The sequence below is a fragment of the Lissotriton vulgaris genome, chromosome 8, assembly GCF_964263255.1.
Source record: "Lissotriton vulgaris chromosome 8, aLisVul1.2, whole genome shotgun sequence".
Taxonomy (NCBI): Eukaryota; Metazoa; Chordata; class Amphibia; order Caudata; family Salamandridae; genus Lissotriton; species Lissotriton vulgaris.
This window is the reverse complement of record NC_141696.1, coordinates 1,265,977,691-1,265,994,704: the sequence shown is the minus strand read 5'-3', so window position 1 is coordinate 1,265,994,704 and position 17,014 is coordinate 1,265,977,691. Positions and strand designations below refer to the sequence as shown.

The 17,014-nt window shown below is 42.4% G+C and overlaps 1 protein-coding gene across 2 annotated transcripts in view; it reads right to left on the bottom strand.

The window, feature by feature from the left end:
* The window catches only part of MTMR6 (myotubularin related protein 6), a 439,692-nt gene that overhangs the window by 80,139 nt on the left and 342,539 nt on the right, over positions 1-17,014 (bottom strand). For both annotated transcript variants that reach the window (XM_086935180.1, XM_086935181.1), the window contains 2 exons: positions 6,296-6,421; positions 3,820-3,869 (listed from right to left, as the gene is read on the bottom strand). In XM_086935180.1, the coding sequence (XP_086791306.1) occupies positions 3,820-3,869; positions 6,296-6,421 (176 nt within the window). The remainder of the gene's footprint in view (positions 1-3,819; positions 3,870-6,295; positions 6,422-17,014) is intronic.

Sequence of the window (17,014 nt, the reverse complement as noted above, 5' to 3'; positions counted from 1 at the left end):
GACAAATATTTGTGAAAGAATGGATTACACAAAGAGTTGCGGAGTCTGTTCATTTAAAATATAGGATTATTACACTTCAACTCACATTACTGCTATTCCAATTTCTTGATACCATTCGATCAGCAAATTCTGAGAAGTTTATTATAACCCTGCAAATGGTTTGTCCTTGGATGTTTGCTATGAACCACTCCGCTATGCCAGTGCTCATTAAAACACGTGTCAAGCTGAAAACAAAAACTCCAGATGTTTATGAAGAATTTTGAATTGGATATTTTGTTGCTTTAAAGAGTGGTAGACCTTATTCCTGCATCTCTCAAGATCAGATGCACGAGCAATGTAACAAGGCTATAAAATCAGATGGTGGGATTGTTAGTATTCTTTGTAATCCTAGTGCATTGATGAAATGGATGGTGTCTTGACCTCTAATTGCCAACTTACTGGGACAATTCAATGAAGAAATGCATAACAAGTGAAAACGAAAATAACTGCATACACCATGAAGACAACGTCTCTTGCAACACTCAATTTGTAAACTATGTTAAGGAACTTACACGAGTGTTTTCGCATGTTAACTGAAATCCTTATGTCTGTGGTATTTGTGAAAATCTTATGAATATTGCATCCAACTTAATCATGAGTGATATCCTAATACTATTATTTGCATCTTCAATTTTTTTTTATAAAAACATGTTTTAATGTTGAAATATTACAAAATAATTTTTTACAGAATAACAAAAAATATAGCAAAAATACGCAGGGTGTCATTTAAAAGGTAGTAAAATACTTTTGGAACACCCTGTATAAAGTGCCCAAGTGCCCCTAAAATAGTAACAATATAAACTAGACATTTTTTGATGAACATGATTTTTGTTTGAAATTTCTATCTTTACCCGTTTAAAAGTTAAGGAGGGTGAGTATGTTATGTGGAACTCCCTGTATATCTACAATATATCTACATACTTATCATAGTGTACTATGAGTCAATTACATTTCAACATTTTTTAAATCCTTGGCTAAAAAAGCATTACAATTATGTGCTAGAAGACTAATATTATTACATTTATGATAATTTACTGGGCCTTGCGGCGGCCATTTTGTACTATGACATCACACGCCTAAAATGTGGGGACAGATTTTTGGGGTTTATATCAAAAATAAATGTTTATATGACCACCTAACACTGCACTAAGAGCCAGGTTAGTATCACATGTTGCATGATTTTGGTGGTTGTTGACGAAGGTACCTCACTAAAAGGGCCGCAGTGTACAAGACGCATCAAGAGTGCTCACGTAATACCTGCAGCGACTACATTCCAATGGCTCACGTTGGAAGTGATCATTTAAGATATGTTGCAGTATATACAAAGTTCTGCAGCTCATAACATCTAAATAACTCCACAATCAAATGACTGGTTCAAGGTAACACAATGCAGGAAGCACAGCTTGCACCATTATGGATATTGGAAAAATGCAAATTGCTGATAAGCCTTTTATACTGTATTTTCCAAGTGTTCATTCTCTGTTTAGCCTACCCTTCGGGGAGAAAGTATTTCTTCTTATTAAGTGCCCCGAGGTCAAGCAGAAAATAAATACGTAAAATGCATCCTATTCTGTGTTTGGTGAGATGCGCTGGAGCCACTTCTGTGGTTTCTCATCCCTTCTATTCCATCTGTGCTCCAGCGTCTCTCTCAAATCCCTTTTCATGCTGTGAATTTGGAATCCCTTGATCTCATATTTTGTCCTTATAGTCTCTACTGTCTTTTTTCAATCTCTCTCTGTGGTCCAAAATCACCAAGTGGATGGGAAGTTTGAGTGCATTCTATGACAGGCCCCCAGTAGTATCTAGCACCTGTAGTCTCCTTGTAAAAAGTTATTATAAAAGAGCAATAGTGGAACATGTCTATCCAATGCTCAAAGAACTGCAAATTAGCTGAGCATCTATGGCTAAACAGCTTGAATGTTCAGTGACCAGGAGATCATGCACTGCTTTCATGTAAAAAATATCAAAGTGTTTGATATCATTCGCAAAAATATAGATGTTAAAAATATCGATTTTGTATTAATGTAATTATGTTTGTATTTATTTTGTATGTGTGATGCATGTATTTTTGGTATAAGATTTGTTTTTGTTATTATCTGTGTAAAATTTTTTGTAGTTATTACATTTTTTTGTTCTAATTTTGCATTTTTAGTTCCATTGTGTAATGTGGGTTTATAGAGGAATAGGGTGGGAAGTTATTTATTTGCCTCAAATTGTAAAGCGCTCTGATATCCTTCGGGATCAAGTTCGCGCTATATAAAACTTTATAAATAATAAATAAATCTCTAATAGCACTACAAACTTGCTTTTGAAATTTCACATGACACATATTTACAATCTGAAGCATCGGGAGATGTAGTGATGAGTAGAATCACCTGATTTATGGTTAAGTGCTGATACTAGGACCATAGCCCAGATGTACATGTCAGCAACTCCGACTCTGGACAACATTTACCTTGCTCTTGCCGAAAATCATCCAATCCAGGCAGTAATTTATCTTTCAATAGCAAAATAATGCAGTCCCACGGCCGGCAGCTTGATGAACACCAGAGCAGCTGCACAGAGACCAAATGGAGGTATTTGGTCTGTCTTGAAAAGGTTACTCCCCCTCTCAGAACGCATAGATATTGCTAGCACACAAGTTATATGACAGCATACATCCTCCAAGGCAACTCAAGATGACGTGTCATTATTTTAAACTCCTACCAGGACACAAGTCTAAAGTCCAAATATTGAACTTGTATAGCATACAACTTGATTAAGATTGAATATGTCAAACAAAATCCTTTCTCTTAATTCGTGACTTAGGAGTCTCAGGAGGAGATGTCCCTCCTCCTCTGCTGGAAAGGTAGCGCTCGTTATATATAGCCTCTGAACTGTAATTAGAGATTCTGGAAATGCTCCTCAGGGACTAGGCAGAACCGTTATTGAAGGTGGTGGCAGCTGAGGTCTCAGGTCAACAGACAGCAATGACTGTATTCACTCATCTCTTGAGCCTTGCTCAGAACTCGTGGCTTTATGTGGCATGATCCTTTCATGGGTAGAGAGGGAGAAACTATCGAAATGTAATTGCTCATAGTCTGGCAGTGGGCCAAACTCCATTATGACTGTAATTACAAAGTATTTTAAAGAATATGTAAATAATTTGTGGCCTAGCTACCACACAGCACGTCACATAAACATGTCAAGAAAAGGCCGTCTAAGGTATAAAAATCTAATAGTTTGGGTCTCAAATTATAGTTGACCTACTTCAACACCAACTGCTAGCCTCAAGCTACGGGGTCCCAAATACTGGGTGCATATCTGAAAATTAGCAATGTAACCATCACAGCTGCACTACTAATACAGCAAACCTCTCATACATCCCACATGGTGATATTCTTTAGAAAGATACTCACCACCATGCCCAATCTGCTGCTATGATCAGTTACAGTTTTCAAAGGAATAACAATGGTAATCTCTGATCACATAAGCACAAATTAACTAATGAAACATAAAACATGAATTATTAAGGTGCAAAACAATGTGAAAACCTAATCTGTGCTAATTCCACCCCCACCCCCCCCATTTCAAACAATTATACAGGTTTTATTTAATTTTCTGTTGCATGCTATTATGTTACAGTTTTATCTATTTCGGACAGTCTTGGAAAAATAATATTTCATTGATTTTTTTCAAACATAACTGTATAAACTACTTTGAAAAGCTTTTTCCCAATGTTCCCAAATGTTCCCAAATTAGCGATCATCTATATAAAAAGATATTGCAGGTGCACCCTACCTTTCAGCAAACTTGTGCCCAAGAGAAATCCAGTCCTTCTCTATCAGTACCTTAGACAGGAAGAGACATTTATTTTCATTGTATAGAAATGAACATTCCAACACGTTTAACCATATTTATGCATCAGTAACAAGGAGTAGCTTAATCTAAGAAGCCCACAGAATTGAGTAAACGAACGAAGTTCCACATATACACCAAGGAAAACTAAATGCACATAAGTATAAAATAAGAAATATAGATGTTTTGGAATATGTCAGATTTAAAAATAATATAATGAAAACTATTTGTATCTACTTATGTTCCGGGTTTTCTATTACAAGTGTGGCAAATAAGTGTTAATAATAACACACCTATTTTATTGGTACTCCATGTATCTATCTCGCATGGATCAAAGGCTGAAACTCACAGCAATATAATGTGTTCAGCGCTTTACTAAGGGAGCTATGGAAGGCTAGCCGCAGTAGGATCAAAGGTTAGGATCTATGCATGACAGATAAGGTTGTTCTTCATCCTAAATACACAGTATGCCTCAATGCAGCATTTCCAAGAGGCTGCTAACACCAAGAGATGCCAGAATAACAATAACAATCTTTATCACAGAGAATGATTAGTGACTTCTAACATTTGGTACCATGAAGAACAATACTGTTATCAGGATGTTAAATTTGACCTTGATTGCCAAGCACATCTGCATAACAGATCAGATGACAGCATTAATATTTGCTATGATTCTTATGGACCATGATCCACTTTGAATGGAAAGTGCTTACTTTAACGCAGCCTCATACCTTAAGAGCAACTAGGAACTCTAACTTCTTTATCTTCTCAAAAGCCACGGAAAAAGGAAGCAGTATTTCAAGTATTAGCAACTTGTCTGATAACCTGCACTCTGCTTTCAAATCACTGCATCAGACTGCACAAGCCTATATTTGCTATCTCTTTTTCTCTCTACAATCGAACGAAGAATAAACCATTGTGCCAGTATTTTGACTTGACAAACATATCCATTAATAATTCAAACAAACACAATTAAGGAGTGTTAAGAGTCACTGAAATCATCACAACCAATTGAATAATGACTATTTCTCCAAATACATTATCAGGGTTTTTCGTACCCACCTAAATGTCTACATATCCTTCATTAATCACAGTTCACCTTTATCCATAAAATCACAGGTCTGAAAAATATTACACCATTGTGTCATACTAGTGGCATATTCCCACAATACACAAACAAGCAAAATATGCCAGCAACAAATATGGATATATATTCGTCCCATATCGGATTCAGGCAAGCTTGATATATTACAGTGATTAGTATTAAGACTAAATAGCAGACAAATATTACTGAATTTACAAATCTATCGCAAAAAACTGTAGAGCTTTGAGCAGGTGGCTAGCACATGGAGGCCTTCTGCATCCTCTTATTAAGACTGAAACAAGGAGAACTGTCCCAACAATCCTATGATGTCGTTTCTGGGAGTAAAATATAGTCGAACATTGAGAAACGTGCTAGCTTAAAACTAGCTAATAACATAAATTGCATTAATGAAAAAGAATGCATCAAGTATGTTAGTGATATTTAATCATTCAGTTGATCCTGACATTTTATTATCCTGCTCAAATCATGCAGAAGGAGAGAGGCAAAGGTGGACTACAACATTCTGATTGCTGGAAGGTCCTTAGCTCACATGCTTTTCGTAATAGCATGATTTGGAAAATATCAGAGGATATCCTATGTCTAGATAAAAAAAATCCTGTATTTGAAGATACAAATTTACAAAACTAGAGTTGGGTAAACTATATTGCATGTAGAGTTTCTCAGAATACTTCAGACCCCAACCTTTAGTAAGTAATACCTCAGTTCCCACTTTTTTGCCTTCCTGAGCTTTCCCAGCTTCTCTCTGCCACTCCCAGTTTGACCACCCAGGTCATATGATCCCAGATGCCCATCGGTAGACACGGCATAATACTTTTTGTTGATGCTCACAACGGCATCTCAGAACTTTGGCTTACATACAGCTGGTTGAACCCCTTCCAGATGCACCTGATCAGAGTACGTTGCCATGCTCTAGCATCTCCCATGCACAAAGGTGCTCACCATGACGGCTGACTTTTCAACTGTAGGGTTATACCAGAAAAAACTGGAATTGACACATGCCCAACTGAGACGTGCAAGATTGAAAGATATGATCACAGTACTTTCAGAAAGGACGCCACAAGACACACAGAGAGCGCCTAAGCTGCAGTCCTGAAACATGAGGCATTAATATATTATCTTTAAATGTAACTATTCTCTCATCAAACAAGTCATTATTGTTTTTTTCTGTGATACGAGGTTCTGGATTTGGGATTCTGGTTTATCACAACACAGAGAAACATTGAATACTTTTGTTGATTTACAAAAGCACAACACACCTAATACATATTAGAGAGCAATACAGAGAAAACGAGATAGAAAAAGATAGGAACTCACCATAAATCCTTTGATCGTTCTATAATATGGATCCAAAAGCAATGAGCCGAGTGAGCACACTTGTGACGTACGATCCCAGCCATCTGAACAATGCACTAGCACACTTGCATATTCAAAGGCAATTGCCTGAGAAGATAAACACAGGATGCAACCAAGTATCAATACATTGAATAATTTAAAAACGATTGACATTATAAACTAGCCACAGCACTCATTGATTTTCAGCATAAGTCTCATTCTCAAGCCAAATGTAAAATTGATACATTGTGCTTATATTTTAAGTACATGTTCCAGTGCTAACATGCTAACGACTGGAGGGCCCATGTCAACAATGGCAGTTTTTTATTGTTATTTTTTACCGGACTGTACCTGGAATATATATGAAGCTCTACACTCTATGGATCTGAGTTAAGATGAGACATGTTTCTCTAATTAAACACTAAATGCGAATCTACTCTTACAAGAACATTTGTTATACATTTCTTAAAAAGAGGAAGGCACACCACTGTTCCTTAAAGTAAGCTCACATTTCTGCTCTCATAAGCCATCCTATATCCAATGAGAGTATCCTACTGGATTCGTTAGTTGAAAGTCTGCATCCAGAAAAATCAAGAAAGGTAGGCCACTCCCTTCAAAAACATGCTCATGTTTGAGCATGAATGGAAGCTTGAGCATTTAGGATGCAACCATCAGGATTTTGTGGAGAACTGGGGACCATGAACATTTAGGAGGAAATTTGAATATTTGGGGGAGCAATTACTATATATTTGAAAACTAGCAGCATTTGAGATGCAGACATTTGTAGGACCGGCCATGGATATTTTAGGAACAATTAATATTCATAGTATGGAGAGAAAATGTAGGGACCCAAATTAATGTAGACAAAATAAAGAACATTTAGTGGTAAACTATGACATTTTTTGGCGCTAACAGATTCATGGCCTTTATGGGGAGCAGCAAGTGCTGTAAAAAATGAGAGTGGGGAAGGAGTTATGGAAGTTTGAAGGTAATAGAGAAATTTGAGGAGGGGCCCATAACATTTGGGGGGAGGTTATGATTGTGTCAAAAGATTAGCATTTGGGAGGAAACTGCAATTTCTACACGGACAAACATTCAGGACAGAGACATTTGAAGAAGCAGAAAAGAGCATTTGGGGGAAAACTGTAGACATTTAGAGAACAGTCCAAAGATTCATCAAAAGCTTATGGAGACTGGATAAACATTTTGGAAGGCCATACAGAAATATATGGACGCTGGATCAGGACATCTAAAAGTCAAGCTATGGACAACTGTGGGAGTATGGAAATTAACTGATAAGAGGATCTCCCTTGTGAGAGCAGAGATATGGTGGCAACAACAAAGGAAAAGTCTGACAAATGCACCAGTTATGCAGAGAGAACAGTACCTAGAAAAAGTGCACTGGAATCTGGGATGTCTGAAAGAGGAAGTGGACAGGTCAAAGGGGTAGGAGTTGGATGAGGAGCTGAATTAGTTGAAGGACCCATACCTCAAAATCCTCTGAAGAACTGGTACATCATATGCTGAAGATACAATAGAAAATCCACTGTATCAGACCCAAACAATGTTTGCACTGTCGACACTGATAGCTATCTGGAAGAGTCGCATTCTCTAAATTAGTATCCACATAAACAAAATGCTATTCTTTATGGTTCAACTGAATTTCCAAGTAAGGCACCGGGGCTTTTTCGCCCTAGATTTGTGGCTAGAGTATTTTGATATATATATATTTTTTTAATCGAAGAGAAGAGTGGGCACTACAAGCGCCTTTGAAATTAGTAGCTGATATCTGGAGGTTAAAGATATCAGTTTCATAGTCCACAAGAGGCATTTAGTCTATGATGGTGGTCAATGAGCCCCATACAGATGCAGGTGACGATGATGAGGCTGATGAAAGCATGGCTCAAGAGCAGGTGGTCACAGAGAAGGAAGTTAATAAGGGTATGGTCAATGACATAGTAGTTAACAAGACAGTGGCCAACGAGACATGTCACATGTTCCACATCTGAAGGATCCAGAAGACATTGGAAAAACAAGCATTTGCAATGCAATAGGTCTCGCAGCATTTAAGTTTGAGTTACTGGCATTGTAAATGACAATGCTTTGCATAATTTTTGTTTTTTGGTGTCCGTGTGTGCATGGCAGTGGTGGTGTCTGTGTGTGCATGGCAGTGGTGGTGTCCGTGTGTGTATGGGAGGGGTGGTGTCCGTGTGTGTATGGGAGGGGTGGTGTCTGTGTGTACATGGCAAAGGTGGTGTCCGTGTGTGTGTATGGCAGTGGTGGTTTCCCTGTGTGTATGGCAGTGATGGTGTCCGTGTGTGCATGGCAGTGATGGTGTCCGTGTGTGCATGGCAGTGATGGTGTCCGTGTGTGTATGGCAGTGGTGCTACATATATAAGTGTGCTTGGCCTGTGGCCATAGATTAGACTAAGGGTGTGATCAGAGTGTGTGAGTGTTTTGTTTGAGGGGGCAAGTGTGCGTTTCTGTGAGTAGAAAGAGAAGTACGCAGTGTTGTGAATAGGCATGAACATTCGTTCATTTGAAAATACATTTTAAGCCTTGCAGGCATGATTCATCAGCCATGAGCTAAATAAGGCAATCAGTAATGAAGTGCCTTTTCAGCCATTTTATCAAATTGGCAACATCGGATATTTGAGATCAATAACTTTAATTGAACTCTGATGGCCCATTTTTGATGGATTTGGTGGTTTCTCTGTGAAAGTGAGCACCACTACCATGAAACTGTGTGTGTGTGTGTGTGTGTGTGTGTGCGCGTGCATGTGTGTGTGCCCATGTGTGTGTGTGTGTGTGTGGGGGTCTGTGTGTACATGTGCGTATGTGTGCGTGAGAATGGGTGCACACAAAAGTACTGGTAAAAAGATCACTTTATTGTTAATGGGCTATGAAGGGGGGCAGCGTGGTGCCGTGGGGTATTGCGGCTTGATGAATAAGCTTGTGCCGCACAGACGTTTGCGGGTTTTTTATGTGTGTAGCAGTACCACCCACGCCTCACCTTTGAGCCCAATCCATACAAAGCTTATGGGTGATGTGCATGCTGCTGGTGGGAGGTGGGGGAATTCTGGTGCCCCTGAGTTAAGGAATGGTGCAGGAAGATTGAATGGCGAGACTGGGGGAGAAACGAGTGGTAGCATCTTCCGGCAGAAAGAAGGGACTATTCATCCAAACTTTTCATTGGTCTTAATGCGGTTGTTATTTCAACTCTGATTACCACTCTGAAAGACTTGTCCTCAAATGCAAAAACCGAAGTACACTGCCGGTCGCTTTAAAGCTATGTCGGCACACGGAAACGACAGGACACGTAAACAAGAAAAAGAGAAGACGGAAAGAATCCACGGACGGAATACACGGAGGACAGAGAAATCAGCAGCAGCATCCTAAATGCCCCCGGAAGTCCGCCGCGGCCGCCCCGGAAGTCAGGCACGGTCGCCTGTGACGGGGGCGGGGCCACGTCCAGACCGGAAGAGGAGGCAGGCGGAGTCGATGCGTCTCGCGGCCCGGGGCTCCTGTGAGCGGTGTGGAGACCCGGGGCCGCGCTAGCAGGAGGTTGGGCGCCGCGTGCTGAGAGAAGAGTCCCCGACATTGCCCAGGTAAGTTTCAAAAGGCTGGGGGGGCTTGGTGCACTTGTGTGTGTGTGTGCGTGTATGCTCGTGTGTGTATGCGACGGTGACGGCGGGGGAGGGGGGCCTCGGTGCACTTGTGTGTGTGTGTGTGCGCGTGTGTGTGTATGTGTCTGGGGGGGTGTCTCTGTATGTATGTATGTATGTATGTGCGTGCATGGGCGCTTGTGTGTGTGTATGCGCATGCGTGTGTGGTGCTTGCGCTTCCCAGGAGACAGCGCCTGGCCACAGCGCGCGTTCCCGTTTCAAATCCACTCCAAGGATGCACGCGGCCGAAACTGTCTCCTGGGAAGCACACTCGCTAACAAAAGATCTCTTGCGGAGACACAGCGCTGACGCGCTGTGTTCGCTACGAGACCTAATAACTTTACAATAGGGAATTACAAGTGTGGAACAGTACAAAAGAAACAAAGGGCCTAATTTATTTGTTGGAGGAGGGGCTCTGTATCCTGGCACGCCTCTCGATCAGGCGCACCGCGGTCATACCCGCAAATGGTGGTGAAAGTGCACGGGCTACACAACGTGGTGCCTCCCCGACCGTGAGCAATTGCGGTATTGGGGAGAGGAAGCAGATTGATGCTGTTCGAGTTTGCCTTCAGTGAGGCAAGCCACCAGTGACCCTGCGTGTGCATAGGAAGGATTGTACAATGGCTGGCGTTCTGCCAGTGCATTATTGGATGCATGAGCCAGTCACTGGACAAGGCTTGCCAGTTGGGCTATCGTGACTTTTAACACTCGAGTGGTTTCGATCTTTTCTCACTGATCGAACTTTTAAAGTATCCACTCCCCCTTTTGTTTCCGCTCCTCGTCCGATCCTGCAGGGTGTCCCACAGGGGTCGGCCCTAAGCCCTACCTTATTTAATTTGTATGTCCAACCGTTGGCTCAGGTCGCCCATAGCTTTGGTCTCTCCATGGTGTCATACGCCGATGACACGCAGCTGGCGGTGGCACTTAACGGAGAGACCAACATGGATGCTGCCTCTTTTCAGACCGCGCTAAAAGCTGTGGCGGGCTGGATGGCGAACAACCGCCTCCAACTGAATGCCTCTAAAACCGAGGTTATTATTTTTGGTAGGGAAAGTGAGCTTTGGGGCGATCAGTGGTGGCCATCTGAATTAGGCCCTGCTCCCACCCCAGTGGCTGAAGTTAGGAACCTGGGGGTGTGGTTGGATGATAAACTTTCATTCACCGCCCACACTAAACGGGTTGCCGGAACCTGTTTTGGTGCCCTGAGGTGTCTGCGACCCATTTTTAAGTACTTTGATGCTGACACGAGACAGATCATTGTCCAGGCCACAGTCTTGGCTAGATTAGATTACGCCAGCTCTTTATTCTTGGGCGTCAATCAAGCAGAACTAGTGCGCCTCCAGCGGGTGCAAAATGCGGCCGCCAGGATGTTGGTCGGTCTTCCGAAGTTTGTTTCTGTGCGTCGCACTATTCAGGATCTTCACTGGCTGCCTGTGGGGCAAAGAATTAAATTTAAAACTCTTTGCCTAACTTTTAAAATTTTGAAGTTGGCTTCCCCCCCTATTCTGTCCCAATTAATCTGTCACTATGAGCCATCCAGAGCCCTCCGATCCTCAGGGACTAATCTTGCTGTAGTGCCACGTTTTAAAAAAGCAAGGATGGGCGGACGCTCTTTTGCTGTGATGGCAGCAGCTCTCTGGAATTCCCTGCCTGCCTCCCTTCGCTCCATTCCTGATCTGCTCCCGTTCAGAAAAGCTTTGAAGACCTTTTTATTTTCTACTGTTTAGTCTTTTTTAGCCACTAGCTCCCGTGTTGTGTTTTTTACCTTCTCCCAAGCGCCGGGACGCCTCTTGGCTGCGGCATCCGTGCGCTTTACAAAATAAAATAACATAACATAACATAACAGCAGGATATTTTGCACATTTTAAACAACGGAGAACAGGAAGAGAGAGGAAAGTACTTACTTATAGGACTTTTCCAGTCCTCTCTCTATGTGGATTTCAAAAAGCCAATGAGAGCCCTCCAACAAGAATGTAAGAACTCCCGCAAAATTGTACTTGAACTTTCTAAGCAACAATACTGGCACAGAAGAGGCACCCGCCGAAACGAGTCTGCCAGTTGCTGCAATCAGAGGACCCTTTTCCAGTGTGCTTGATGGTGGTAAATAAAGCCTCGCCTCGAGCAAACTTGCGCTGTGTCAATACGACAGCTTCAACACCACGATAGCCCGACTACGCCAGACTCCACCTCCCCTGTGAACACCACCAGCGCCAACCGCCTGACCTCCTGGTCCAACGTCAACGACGACGAGACACGCAAGGTCATGGACTCCATCCACTCAGGATCTCCATCTGACCCGTGCCCACACCACGTATTCAACAAAGCAGACGCAGCCATCGCACCCCAACTACGGAAGGTCATCAACATCTCCTTCGAAACAGCAACATTCCCGGAAAGTTGGAAGCATGCCGAAATAAACGTCCTCCTCAAGAAGCCCAAAGCAGACCCCAAGGAACTAAAGAACTTCAGGCCCATCTCCCTGCTCCCATTCCTGGCATAAGTCATCGAGAAAATCGTCAACATGCAACTGACCCGCCATCTGGAAGACAACAACATCTTGGACCCGTCCCAGTCTGGATTCAGACGTAACCACAGCACCGAGACAGCCCTCATCGCCGGATGTATGACGGTACCACGCTTACTTTTACAACGCGTACCGTTACCACGCTACTTTTACCACGCAAGTCATTACAACGACTTGCGTGGAGGGGCGCTGGATAGTAAATTATTTAATTTACTATTCCAACTCCAGTCCCCGTGGACTCTAGGGAAAGGAGTTGGATAGTAAATTAAAGTATTTACTATCCTGGAGCGCCCCCCAGCGCATGTCGTTGTAACGACTTGCGTGGTAAAAGTAGCGTGGTAACGGTACCGCGTTGTAAAAAATGCGTGGTAACCGTTGTATACCCTCATCGCCGCCACAGACGACATCAGGCGCCAACTAGACAATGGCGAAAAATCAGCCCTCATCCACCTGGACCTGTCAGCCGCCTTTGACACGGTCTGCCATTGCACTCTAAAGACACGCCTCCTAGAAGCTAGAATCCAAGAGAAGGCCCTTGACTGGACCACGTCCTTCCTCACCGGCAGAACCCAGAACGTCCACCTCCCACTCTTCCGAGCCGAAGCCACAACATCATCTGCGGCGTCCCTCAGGGCTCATCCCTCAGCCGGACGTTGTTGAACGTCTACATGGCCCCCCTCGCACTAGTGGCCCGCCATCACGACCTCAACATCATCTCCTACAACGACGACACCCAGCTCATCCTCTCCCTCACCAAGGACCCACACACTGCCAAAACCAACCTCCACGAAGGAATGAAGGCAGTCGCCGACTGGATGAGGAGCAGCCGTCTGAAGCTGAACTCGGACAAGACGGAGGTCCTCATTCTCGGATCCACCCCCTCAGCCTGGGACGACTCCTTGTGGCCGACCACACTGGGAACAGCACCAACACCCACCGACCACACACGCAATATAGGATTCATCCTCAACTCCTCCCTCTCCATGTCTAAGCAGGTCAACGCCATCTCCTCCTCCTGCTACAACACCCTCCGCATGCTCCACAGGATTTACAAGTGGATCCCGACCGAAACAAGAAGAACGGTGACACAGGCCCTCGTCAGCAGCAGACTGGACTACGGCAACGCACTCTACCCAGGAATCCCAGCCAAACACCTACGACGACTACAACGCATCCAAAACGCCTCCGCCAGACTGATCGTCAACATCCCCCGCTGCAGCCACATAACCCCCCTCCTAAGAAACCTACACTGGCTCCCCGTCGACAAGAGGATCACCTTCAAACTCCTCACCCACACACACAAAGCACTCCACAACACCAGACCAGCCTACCTGAACAAGAGACTCAGCTTCTACACCCCCACCCACCAGCTCCGCTCTGGCAGCCTCACGCTCGCCGCTGTCCCCCGCATCCAACGAATGACCTCCGGCGGCAGATCCTTCTCTTACCTCGCCACCAAGACCTGGAATACCCTCCCTACCCACATACGGCAGACCCATGACCTACTCACCTTCAGAGGACTCCTCAAGACCTGGCTTTTCGAGCTGTAGCAGCACTCCCCCCTCCCTCCCTTCAGCGCCTTGGGACCCACACGGGTAAGTAGCGCGCTCTACAAGTACTTCGATTGATTGATTGAGAGAGAGATATATATATATATATATACGAAGAACTCCAAACACGCCACTTCCAACCACACAGATCGGCGAAGCGCTAAGCATGAGACGGACCACCAGATTGGATAACAGATCTTTAATCCAGGTTAGAAGTTATTTTGCAGGAAATGCATAACGCGTTTCGGGCTACAAATATATATATATATATATATATATATATATACCATTCGTTGTTTGCCCAGATACGAGGACGCACTCCACATCAGATAGGTAACAGCCTTTTTATTTCCAAACAGATGGCATTCACATCCTCATTGTAAGTTCTGTGGCCTGACGCGTTTCTGAAGTATTTGTGCTTCGTCTTCAGAGGCCGGGCGTGAGCAGCCTTTCTCTGACCTTCTGCACCATCCCACTGCGTGCGTTAATTTATTGGCCTCCGGTGTGCCTTCACAGTGAGTTAATCGAAAAGCACGCTGGGAAATGCAGTGTCTAATTCAACAAACATAAAGCCCTCTGGTGGGTTTTGTTGCTTCACGTTATTTTAAGAACCAAATCTTCGGCCCCTCAGTGAGCCCGGATATGAATTCATCTGCTTCATTGAGTTTCTCTGTAGTGCCTTACCGAAAGGGATGGTGCAGAAGGTCAGAGAAAGGCTGCTCACGCCCGGCCTCTGAAGACGAAGCACAAATGCTTCAGAAACGCGTCAGGCCACAGAACTTACAATGAGGATGTGAATGCCATCTGTTTGGAAATAAAAAGGCTGTTACCTATCTGATGTGGAGTGCGTCCTCGTATCTGGGCAAACAACGAATGGTATATATATATATATATATATATATATATATATATATATATATATATATATATATATATATATACATACATACATATATATACATACATACATATATATATATATATTCACTGAAAAAACCATAGGTTATAGACCATATATAGTTAGGAATTCGCATTTACAAAACCTTATTTTACTCACACAAAACCATTGAAATTCCATATATAGTTAGTTGCACTAACTATATATCGCGCACCCGCAATCCACTGCTGATGATGTCACATATTACATCATTCATGACATGGTCAGTGACATCACTGACCATTTCAAGGTTTTGTAAATGCTAATTCCTAACTATATATGGTCTATAACCTATGGTTTTTTCAGTGAATATATATATATATACATACATACATATATAAACATATATCATCTGTATATCTATATAAATACAAACATAAATGCATGCATACATATACTTTTATGCATACAGATGCATGTTATTTACATGAAAGTTGGAAAAACACTAATAAAAGCAAAGCTAAAAAGCCACCTCATTACAAACAGAATGGCTTCAACTTAAACGAGGGCGAGATCTATTGCATTTTCAAGGCTTGTTTACTTTGGTTCCATCAAGAAGGCATTCAGATGTGTCACACATTTGCCATAAATTCTGAATGTTAGCACTCTAGTTGCACATTAGATCACTGTAGTAAAGCAACTGCTCACCAGAGACGTCTGCTGCTGGTATTCAAAGTGCATGTTTCAGTCTGCATGTCAGAATTTTTTTAATGAAATAGAAGAGGATTTGAGAAGTCACTCAAAATGATCCCTAATTTTTCTTTCTGAAGCACTAATCATACTTTCTATGGCAAAATTAAGCCTCTCATGTTGTTCCTTTTTAAATTGAGTGTTTTCAGACTTACCACTTCATTCCAATCAAGATGGCTTCTGGTGTGCCATACTTTTGTCATAAGTAAGACTGTTAGCGCTCTAGTTGTTCTTTAGAACACTCTGGGACATTCTGTCATTGGGCTATACTTGGGGTACATCTGGGTGATATTTGGGCTACATTTAGGCTCTTTTGTCTCTGGTGGCCATCTTGGGAGACTGTATGTCAGAATTTTTTAATGAAATTGAAGAGGGTTTGAGAAGTCACTCAAAATGTGCCCTAATTGTTCTTTCTGCAGCACTAATCATAATTCATATGGCAAAATATACCCCCTCATTTTGTTCCTTTTTAAATTAAATGTTTTAAGAGTTACCACTTTATTCCAATCAAGATGGCTTAAGGTGTGCCATACCTTTGTAATAAGTAGGACTGTTAGCGCTCTAGTTGTTCTTTAGAACACTCTGGGACATTCTGACATTGGGCTATACTTGGGCTACATCTGGGTGATATTTGGGCTACATTTGGGCTCTTTTGTCTCTGGTGGCCATTTTGGGAGACTGCATGTCAGAATTTTTTTATGAAATAGAAGAGGATTTGAAAAGTCACTCAAAATGTGCCCTAATTTTTCTTTCTGCAGCACTAATAATACCTTCTATTGCATAATATACCCCCTCATTTTGTTCCTTTTTAAATTAAATGTTTTAAGAGTTACCACTTTATTCCCATCACGATGGCTCCAGGTGTGCTATACCTTTGTAATAAGTAGGACTGTTAGCGCTCTAGATGTTCTTTAGAACACCCTGGGACATTCTGTCATTGGGCTATACTTGGGCTACATCTGGGTGATATTTGGGCTACATTTGGGCTCTTTTGTCTCTGGTGGCCATTTTGGGAGACTGCATGTCAGAATGTTTTAATGAAATAGAAAAGGATTTGAGAAGTCACTCAAAATGTGCCCTAATTTTTCATTCTGCAGCACTAATCATACTTTCTATGGCAAAATATACCCCTTCATGTTGTTTCTTTTTAAATTAAATGTTTTAAGAGTTACCACTTTATTCCAATCAAGATGGCTTCAGGTGTGCCATACCTTTGTAATAAGTAGGACTGTTAGCGCTCTAGTTGTTGTTTAGAACACTCTGGGACATTCTGTCATTGGGCTATACTTGGGCTACATCTGGGTGATATTTGGGCTACATTTGGGCTCTTTTGTC